The sequence below is a fragment of the Pipistrellus kuhlii genome, unplaced genomic scaffold (assembly GCF_014108245.1).
Source record: "Pipistrellus kuhlii isolate mPipKuh1 unplaced genomic scaffold, mPipKuh1.p scaffold_m20_p_9, whole genome shotgun sequence".
In the NCBI taxonomy this organism is placed as follows: Eukaryota; Metazoa; Chordata; class Mammalia; order Chiroptera; family Vespertilionidae; genus Pipistrellus; species Pipistrellus kuhlii.
Genome location: NW_023425595.1, coordinates 11,760,424 through 11,770,669, shown reverse-complemented (window position 1 = coordinate 11,770,669; position 10,246 = coordinate 11,760,424). Strand labels below are relative to the sequence as shown.

At 44.5% G+C, this 10,246-nt stretch overlaps 1 protein-coding gene across 1 annotated transcript; it reads left to right on the top strand.

The window, feature by feature from the left end:
* Positions 1-2,011: 2,011 nt before the first annotated feature.
* On the top strand, positions 2,012-3,176 carry LOC118713476 (olfactory receptor 8U9-like). The gene has a single exon (XM_036428081.2). The coding sequence runs from the start codon at positions 2,012-2,014 to the stop codon at positions 2,951-2,953; it is 942 nt and encodes a 313-aa protein (XP_036283974.1). The 3' UTR covers positions 2,954-3,176.
* Positions 3,177-10,246: the final 7,070 nt, after the last annotated feature.

The window sequence follows — 10,246 nt, the reverse complement described above, 5'->3', positions numbered from 1 at the left end:
GTGGACCTTGGCCAGTATCCCATGCAAAAGCTTTCCATCTGAATAGCCATCTTGGTTATTTGAAAACCTAGAGACAAATTCTTAGAAGCATGACAGCAGCTGAGAGAACTTCCATAAACTGAGACCCCCGCTGGGGAGCTTAAAAAGGTAGACATGTGGACTCTCTGACCGGTGCCCTCTGGTTAGAGACCTCACCTCCAATTCTAACTGAAAACTGTGTCCTGTACTGCACCCCAAAGCCACAAATCTGGCATGTCCACTGACTGCCTGAATTTAAACCCCAGTCTGCCACTTATCTGTTGAGTCTTCAGTTGTTTCCAGTTGAAACATAGACCTTGGTTCTTTGGTTATAGTTTTACTGAGCTGGAGTTTTCATGTTTACTATAACTTCCTGTTCCCCCAGATAGATATTTTTCTCAGTTAGAAGTCAATAATAACACAGACTTTATTTTAACTTGTTTTATTTCATTTTCTCTTCCTGGATTATCAGTCCTGTCAAAAGAGAGAGAGATCAGGAAAGTGCAGTCTTCTGACACCTGCTTAGCAGGTCCCCATCAAAGCATCAGAGCCTCAATGCCCAAAGCATCTCCAACTGGGTATGATAATGATTTACATACTAACTGCTGTGATAGCAAAGCACCACAAACTGGCTTGAAACAAGAGAAACTTATTCCCTCACAGTTCTGGAGGCTCCAAGTCCAAACTCAAGGTGTTTGCAGGGCCACATTCCCTCTGAAGCTGCTCCAGTTCTGGATGCCTGAGGCATTCCCTCACTTGCGGCTTCATAACTCCGTCTCTGCCTCTGTTTCTCACATGGCCTCCTGCCTCTGTGTCTGTATCTTCACACGTCATCCTCCTCCCAGTATCTCCATTTTTCTCTTCTTACAAATTCATCAGTCATACGGGATTAAAGGCCCAACCTAATTGAACATGACATCATTTTAACTTGATTACTTCCGTAAAGACAGCATTTCCAAATAAGGTCACATTCACAGGTATAGGGGTTAGGACTTCAACATATCTTTTTGGGAGAAACTATTCAATTCATAACAACCAGGAAAAATGACTGCTCTAGTGAGGCACATTCCATTGTGATGATGTTAGTCTTGACTTCCTGTGTCCCTGGGCTCAGGGACTGAGCCTTTGTCCCCAAATATGGTCAAAATTGATCCTTTCATGAATTCCCTCTCTGGGACAGCATGCCAGACCACCAACACTGCCTAACGATGCTAGTTTCCCATGGAAGAAGATTATAACTATAAAAAGTATATGATTATTAGAATGGGATGGGTTCTAATCCCACTTTTTTAATATACTAGCTTTCTTACATTGGTTGATAATCTCTCCAAATATAAATGGGTTAGGGCTGAAACCGGTTTGGCTCAGAGCGTCGGCCTGTGGACTGAGGGGTCCCGGGTTCAATTCCGGTCATGGGTATGTACATTGGTTGCAGGCACATCTCCAGTGGTGGGTGTGCAGGAGGCGGCTGGTCAATGTTTCTCTCTCATCAATGTTTCTGGATTTCTATCCCTCTCCCTTCCTCTCTATAAAAAAATCAATAAGTCAAAAAAAATCAATAAAATATATTTTAAAAAATAATAATAAATAAATAAGTTAGGAAGTGAGTTAACACATAACTCATAATAGGGGTTTAATTTATGACAGTGTCTCCTCCCCAGCTCCCATAACACTGCCCACTCTGGGGGCATCAAAAGGGTGATAGCCAGAGGGAAAGGGGTTGAGGGTAGATGGAGGTGGACAAAGGAGGGGAGGTAGTAATGGGAATGGAAAGAGACTTTTCTTGAGGTGATGGGTGCACAATGCAGTGTGTCGATGATGTTTCATTGAGTTGTACAGTTGAAACCTGGTTTTGTGAACCATGTCACCCCAATAAACTCAATTTAAAAAATAATAATATGGATAACAACAAAAAAGGGGATGGTGGGGCAGGAACTGACCCTAAGCCTGCTCTAAAGTACAAGCTTGTCTTATTTGCTCTCTCTGCAGTGCCATGTGCACCTCAGTTGAGAACTGCACCCAAGTCACCTGGTTCCTCCTGCTGGGGCTCACAGAGCAGGAAGGGCTCAAGGGCACCCTCTTTGTACTCTTCTTATTCGTCTACTTAGTCACCCTCATGGGCAACGTGGGCATGATTATCCTGATCCACACAGAGCCACGGCTGCACACGCCCATGTACTTCTTCCTGAGCATTCTTGCCTTCATGGACTCCTGTTTCTCCACAGTGGACACCCCCAAGCTGCTAGAGAACTTCCTCACCTCAGGTCAGTCCATCTCCTTTGTAGGCTGTGTGGCCCAGATGGCCCTCATGACTCTCCATGGTATTGCTGAGTGTCTGCTCCTGGCCATTATGGCCTACGATCGATTTGTTGCCATCTGCCACCCTCTCCTCTACCACACCATCATATCACAACGTCTGTGTTTCCAGCTGGTGGCAGCCATCTATACAGCTTCTGTTGCCAATTCAGCTTTGCTAACTGGATACATCTTCAAGCTGCCCTACTGTGGCCCCAACGTCATTAACCACTATTTTTGTGACATCCCCCCAGTGCTTCAACTTGCCTGTGCCGACACTGCAGAGGTTGAAATCGTCATCTTCTCATCTTCTGCCCTGATTTTCTCTTTTACCATCACCATCATCCTGGTCTCCTATGCCTACGTCCTGGTGACTATCTGCAGAATGCATTCCTCAGAGGCTCAGAGCAAAGCACTCTCCACCTGTACCTCCCACCTCACCATTGTCTGTCTTTGGTATGGCACCATCATCTTCATGTATGCTCAGCCGAGCTCTCTCAATTCCATGGAACAGAACAAGTTTGTGTCTGTCTTCTACACTGTGGTCAACCCTATTCTTAACCCCCTGATCTACAGCCTGAGGAATAAAGATGTGAAGTCTGCTTTAAAAAGGAGATGCTTTGGCAAGCTGTCTTCTTAAACAAGCATGGAAAATTCTATCCCAAGCCACAGCATGGCAGCCACAACATAGCATATGCATAATATTAGCGCATAGATAGAGTGAAATATGTGCCAGCACTTCTGTGAGGATTAGAAGAGTTAATGTAGCCCGGCCAGTGTATCTCAGTAGTTGAGTGTCAACCTATGAACTAGGAGGTCACAGTTCAATTCCCAGTCAGGGAGAGGTAAAGAGAGATATAAACATCAATGATGAGAGATTCATTGATCAACTGACTGCCTCCTGCATGCCCCACACTGAGGATTGCACCTGCAACGGGGCATGTGCCATGACTGGGAATCGAACCATAACCTCTTGGTTCATAGATTAATGCTCATCCACTGGCCAGGCAATAAAAATATTTTTTATGCAGTTAATATGAAAATTTAATAAGATTACATTTTAAACACCATATTCCAAGTTTCTCTGGGAAGAGAATTTAAATGATCACTCCACCAGTCTTATGCTCAACATAATCATCTGGTGCTGAGACAGAGATGTCCTTTTAGACAAGACACAGATTTTCCAATTCTCCTCCCCACCCCAATGATCCCACCGCTCTTTTTAGAGAGTCTGCTGCCTGGTTACCATTGAGCTTTTCCTAATAGTAGAGACATTTTATTCTATTCACATCTCTAGTAAAGGTGGGGAGTGGGATAACATGACCCTAGAAGTCTACATTTCAAGACAAATAACAAGTGCCTAGAACCATGCCTAGCACAGAGAAGATTCTCAAACAATACTCTTGGAATAAGTGAAGATAATATTTATTCTTTGGTTGTGAATAATATCCCTATATGTATGATATGAGCCCCCCCCCTGTACACCCCCCACCCAACTCCCCCCCAAAAAAAAACAACAACTGTGCCCTCATAGAAAGGGGGAGGGAAAAACTACCTTTTTCATTCATGTAAGGTATCTGAGTGGTCTTTATAGGCATTAGAGTTTGCAACACTTGGGCCAACGAGAAAATTCTCAACTCCTCAGTATTATCCTATAAGCCTGTCTCAACCTCACTTTCCAGGGATCACCCCATAGGTTCCACCAAATACCTCCTCTGTAGCCAGAGCCAGTGACCTGGCCCAGCCCAAACAGGTCATGTATTTGTACAAAACTCTTCCTTCGATCACATCTTCCCCAGAGCCTGGAGTGGTCATTCCCCAATTCACTTGTCAGCCTGAAAAATCTCTTTGTTATCATTCCAGTCCAAGCCTAAATGTAACCTCTTCTGGGAAACGTTTCTGACTCTTGCAGATAAAAGTCATCATTTCTTTCTCTGTGCTCTGGTCTGCCTTTGTTAAAGAAAAAAATTAAATCTCAGAAATCAAAAATTAGGTGGTTAAATGGGGAAAAAATTACTTTCAAGCAGGAAGTCCAATCCAGCAGTCTAGAAAAACTTCAGATCTGCAGATGGGGAAGGAAAAATGGTGTTGTTTAACCACAAGACCATGAATTGTCCCTTTCCTGAGTTAGGAAGGCAAAGTCCCGGGCTGTCAGTGACTGGCTGCTGACAAGTGGGTTTGTTTATGGTTTTGGTTTGTTTGTTTGTTTGTTTGGTTGGTTGGTTGGTTGTTTTTTACAATACTATTTTTTTAACAAGGCATGTGCATTTAAATGAAATTAAGTACATGGTTTGATGCCACTTTGAATTCTGTCTTTGCATCAGTCTTTTGGAGTAGAGCAGAATTAGTGCCCTGTTACGTCTTTACCAAATGAGATTTTTTTTACCCAAGCACTGTTGACAGTATTTAATTATTATGGCTCCCAACCAGGGATGATTCTGCACCCCAAGGGGTGTTGGGCATGATTGGAGACAATTTTGGTGGTCACACAGCTTGTGTGTGCATAAGCACAAATAGCATTTGGAGTCCAGGGATGCTTCTAAACTTACAATGCATGCGATCGTCCCCCTCAACAAAAAATGATCTGACCCTAAGTGTCACCATGCTGAGGTTGGGAAACCCTGCTCTAACCCATTTTCAAAGGGCAGGGAGTTAGAACTTGCTGCTTGTTAGGACATAGCCTAAAGAGCTTTAAAATTCATGCAGATTTTGTATTGTGCTTTTTTAAAAATAATCCTTTATTGTTGAAAGTATTACATATGTCTCCTTTTGTCCCAATTTGACCCCCTCCAGCCCAACCTCGCCCCCTGCCCCAGACTCTTATCACCTCATTGTCTGTGGCCTTGGGCCATGCATATATGTATACAAGGTTCTTGGTTGATTACTTCCCATGCCCCCATCCTCCCCCACCTTCCCTCAGAGATTCCACACTCTGTTCCATGCTTCCATATCTCTGGATCCACTTTGTTCATCAGTTTATTTTGTTACTTAGATTCCACATATGAGTAAGCTCAGTGGTACTTGTCTTTCTCTGACTGACTTATTTGCATTGTGCTCTTAATATGAAAAATAATGCCACAAACTGCTCACCATCAGCCTAGGTAAAGCTCCTGCTAGAGATGGGTGCTGTAGTCCTGTGTATCCTCAACACATTACTTGACTTTGAGAAGCTTGGGGCTAAGGTGAGTCAGTCCCTGTACCCTAACCAATGCCTACCCTAACCAATGTCTACCAACCTGAGTTAATGAACCAGACCGGGGCCTGACCCAGTAGACACCTAGGTTTAGAGACAATCTGGCTTGGTTGGAGGTAGTCTTCTGGGTGAGGCTGTGGCATCCAGTTGCCTCAACAGGTACTTGAGGTGCCCAAATCAGGAGGCACAAGTGCAATGTACCTTGTCCACAAACAAGGAGACCACGTCAAGAGCTGATTATTTACCTCTACATCAGTACCCAGAGGTAAAAGAAGTGATCCATGGAAGAAATGAGCCAACCAGGCTACCTGAGTTCAGGAAACAAGTTACAGAGGCAAAAGAAGGACCCTTGAAGCTAGGAGAAAGACAAAGAATGCATGGAGAAAGGAGAGGAGAAAAGACATGTGTGCTCCAGGGAGGGCACACCTGGGGAAATAAGGGGTTGGTGAAAGGCATGGGTATGTGAAGGAGAGGAAGAGAGCATGATGGGTACTTCCTCTTAAGGGCTTTTATCTGGAGGTCTCAGGGGAGGGTCTCAATAGACTATTCATCAGCTTTCCTGGTGTGTCCCCTCAGGGTGGGGGTCTCCACTGATTGGCCAGTGCCAGGGCAGGGAATCACAGTCATTGCAGAAGGTCCTGATGTCCACCATGACATCGCCCCACCAGACCTTGCTGCTTCACTGGGCCTAAAGCTGAAACATAACTCAGGTCTGGATATTATCTCTGAGGTCTAGTTTGACGAAAATTCTGCCTCTGTGGTCAATAGACCTGAGACTTTGTTCTTAAGATTATTTGATGCAGGTCAGAACTGCCTTGTCTTGAGGGCTTAAGGGAGTGGCCATGCAAGGGCTTATATGGGAATCACATGAGGCTTTTCTCCAGCCTCCTGGTTCCTTCTCTAAGGGTGTCTACTGCATGACTGGCAACATGCCAGGGGGGGAAAGGTCAGGGAGGGTCCAAACTGCATGACCAGCACTCTGCTAGGGAAGGAAAAGTCATCCAGGAGTTTAGGTACACCTTACAATTGTCTGGTGTTAGACATCCAGGACTTTCCATTCTGGTGATCTTCTGTACTCAACATATTGTTCCTATTCTGCTCATGTCTGCCTAACTACCTACTACAGAGAGGCAAGGTCAGAGAAAAATGATGAGCAGCTAACCACCACCCCTCTGGACACACCCTTCTTTAGACCTCTCTCCTACAAGGCTTATCTCCAGTAGAAAGGCCTCTGTGTGGGACATGGGTCAAGTGAGTCAAACCTGGGCAGAAGACTGTCTTCTCTCTCTCCATCAGGATGAGTTCAGACAGGCTTAAGAGTGCAAGGGAAGGGCCATGAGTCACTAATGATCAAGAAAGACAAGAAATGGGAGAGGACAGAGCAGGCTCTTCTGCTCTGTCAGTGTTCACAACCTCCCTCTTGACCCAAGGTCTTTCTGGGCCAGGATAGCTAGAAAATTCCTTGACATGTGGAATGAGGGAACTGAGACAGGTAGCTGAACAAACTGGCTGAGCAATTTACAGCCAGATATAGAAGGTCACCAGGCAGAAAGCTCTGGATGCCTAGCAACAGATGAAACTAACACCATACCTCACCCCTAGGGTGGTTTTTCCTTCCCTGGCATGTTGATGATGATGATGCAGTTTAGACCCCCTGACCTTTCCTCGCTAGAGATAACATCTAGGCCTCAGTTATATTTCAGCTCCACGCCTACAAAAGTAGAAAAACTTAGAAAAGCTGATGAATATCTTATTTAGATCCTTCCCTAAGTCACCTTCCCTAAACTCCCAGCCTTTAAATCCTCAAATCAGCCATGGCCAGTTTTGCTCAGTGGATAGATCATCAGCCTGCAGGCTGAAGGGTCCTGGGTTCGATTCCGGTCAAGGGCATATCCCCAGTAGGAGGTGTGCAGGAGGCAGTTGATCAATGTTTCTCTCTCATCGATGTTTCTAACTCTCTAACCCTCTCCCTTCTTCTCTGTAAAAATCAATTTTAAAAAATAAAAAATAAATAAATAACCTCAAATCAGAAGTACTCAGTGCACTCTCTCCCTCCCAGCAGCAGGCCCCCTGTCTTTCCCTTCCATCTCTTCTTCCCCAACAGGCATGCATCTCCTAAACTCTCAGGGATCCCAAGAGATTTGCAACCAAGGGAGCAATGGGCAGTGCCAGTTTTCCCTGGGCTGAACCCCCTGAACCTATCGCCAAGGCCCCCTTTTCTCTAACTTCTCAGTGACCTGACAACAATCCCACATAGCTTCTCTCTTGTTGCTTCTTCTATCCTAAGCCCTTCCTTGTTTCACTGTCCCCAGCTTTAATACACATACTGTCAAAATCACCTGGACTCATATTATGAATTCTTTCCTGCACAAAAGAAGAACCCACCCACTACAGGCCAGTCCAAGGAAGACCCCTCCAGCCAGTCCCTTTCTGGTAACATTTCCTAGGCCCAGGGTCTCTCAAGCTTGACACAATTAACACTTGGAGCTGGATAATTATTTGTTGGAGGCTGTCCTGTACAGTGTGTTTAACAGAATCTCTAGCCTCTATCTAAAATGTCAGAAGCATTTGCTCCACACCCAAGGGTGACTACCAAAGATGTCACCCAAGGGTGACAACCAAGTCCTCTAGGGATAGGGAATAATCAACCTGGTTGGGACTTAGGAGGGCTTGCTGGCTCTTTACTCATTTCTTATGCAGAAGACAGGTGGGCTCTTAGCCCTTCTTATTTCCTCTCTTGGTGTTGCCTCTTCCTAGCAATTCCTGAAGATTATACCTCAGACTCTAATTACCTCGGAGCTGGACTGTGGCTGCTTTCAGGGCAGTGGGTAAGGAATAAGGAAAGATGAGTTTCCAGGGTTTAGAGAAGGAAGAAAGAGCCAGGAAGAGACCTGGGAGTTTGGGGGGTCAGGGATTGGTAAGGTATGTACACATATAATACCTTAATTTTAAAAATGAGAAAAAGAAAAAGAAAAAGAAAAAGAAACCTGGGAGTCCCTGTCCTATGGTAAACGAAAGCCCTGATGAACTGAGACAGTGCTCCCCAACAGAAACATAACACAAGCCACAAATACAGGCAACATAAATATACTAATAGTTACATTTTTTAAATTAAAATAACTAGGTGAAATTATTTTCAATAATATATTTTTAATGAACCCATATATCAAAAATATAGTCCACTTCAATATGCAATCAATATTTAAAAACTACTCAAGAGATATTTTACATTCTTTTTTTATATTAAATTGTCAACATCCAAAGAGTATCTTCTACTCACAATGTATCTCATTTGAACCAGCCACGCTTCAAACTCTCAGTGGCCATACTTGACTAGTGACTACCATATTGGACCTGGCAGGACTAAAGTCTTAGAGAGAGTGAGACATACTCCTGCTCCCCTTGCAGCACCAAGGAGCTTCTGGAAGCCAAGACCTTAGCTACCCAGCGAGGTGATCTGTTCAAGAAGATATTTGTACTTCAGAGATACCCATTTCAAATGGCTCCTGTCCCATCCAAAACGGTGACATCTTCTTGAGCAGATAAACACAGCGGCCTCTCAGTTGTCTCCCTGGGCCTTTTCAGGCACTAAGACCTCACCCATTTTATTGCACACCCTACACAGGAAGAAAGTTATAAATCCTCTGGGTACAAGTTAGCTTAACCCCGCCCTATACTTATACTCTCTTCCAAGTATCCAGCCTCACATGCCTTGCTCCTGCCCTGGGACTGTTTGCTCATTGCTGGCCTAACCAAGATTGCAGATCCAGGAGGCCTTGTGGGCCCTGCCTTGTGTGCTATTATCAAGTCACTAGCCTTTCACCCAGTTCTGCTTCCGGGTAGACATATGCCATGTTCAGTTGAGCTGGGTGACTCTTTGATTGATAAAGTCCCATGTCTTGTGGACAAATTCCTAATTAAGACACCATACTTAGGATTGGGGCCCTCAACGGAAATTTATAGCCTCTCATTGTGGATGGAATCCTCTCCTTTCTTTGTTCTGCTAAGATATGCATCCTAAAATCAATTCATCCTGCCTCAAAGAAAAACCTGAGTGGGTTGGATGATAAAAGATAAAATGCTGAGGCTGGGCCCTGGCTGGTATGGCTCAGTTGGTTGGAGCATCTGCCCATACACCAGAATGTATTGGGTCAATTCCCAGTCAGGTCACATGCCCAGGTTATGAGTTTGGTCCCTGGGTCAAGGTGTGAGGCACCCAATCGATGTTTCTCTCTCACATGATATTTCCCTCTTTTTCTTTCCCTTCCTCTCTCTAAAATAGATTTTTTTTTTTTTAAAGCCTACTAGGTCACCAAATTGTCTGAAGATAACTTTCTTTTTTTTTAATTTTCTTTATTGGTTAAAGTATCACATATTTATCCTCAATCCCCCATTCCAATCTCCTACCCCTCCCCACTCATGTCCCCACCCTGAGGGTGACTTTCTAGCACCGTTAAGTCTCCCATGCTGACTGAAAGTGCAGGGGTGATACTGCAAATCTGATTATCTAAGTTTTCTGCTCCAAACCCTCACTGAGTCCCCATGTCCTTCGGGGGAGACTTCAAAGAGCCTTGCATGACCTGTCAGGCCCCTCATGAACTGATGTGGTTGATTTCCTGGGTTGTTACTCAGCAAGCCCAGCCTCAAGACCCTTCATTCCAACATCACTAAGATATTTGCTGTGCCCCAAGTCAGTCTTTTTTCTCCATCTATATATGCTACCTATTTTCATGGAACATT

Coding starts and splice junctions, on each gene's coding strand:
- LOC118713476 (XM_036428081.2), top strand. CDS start 2,012: ATGTGCACCTCAGTTGAGAACTGCACCCAAGTCACCTGGTTCCTCCTG.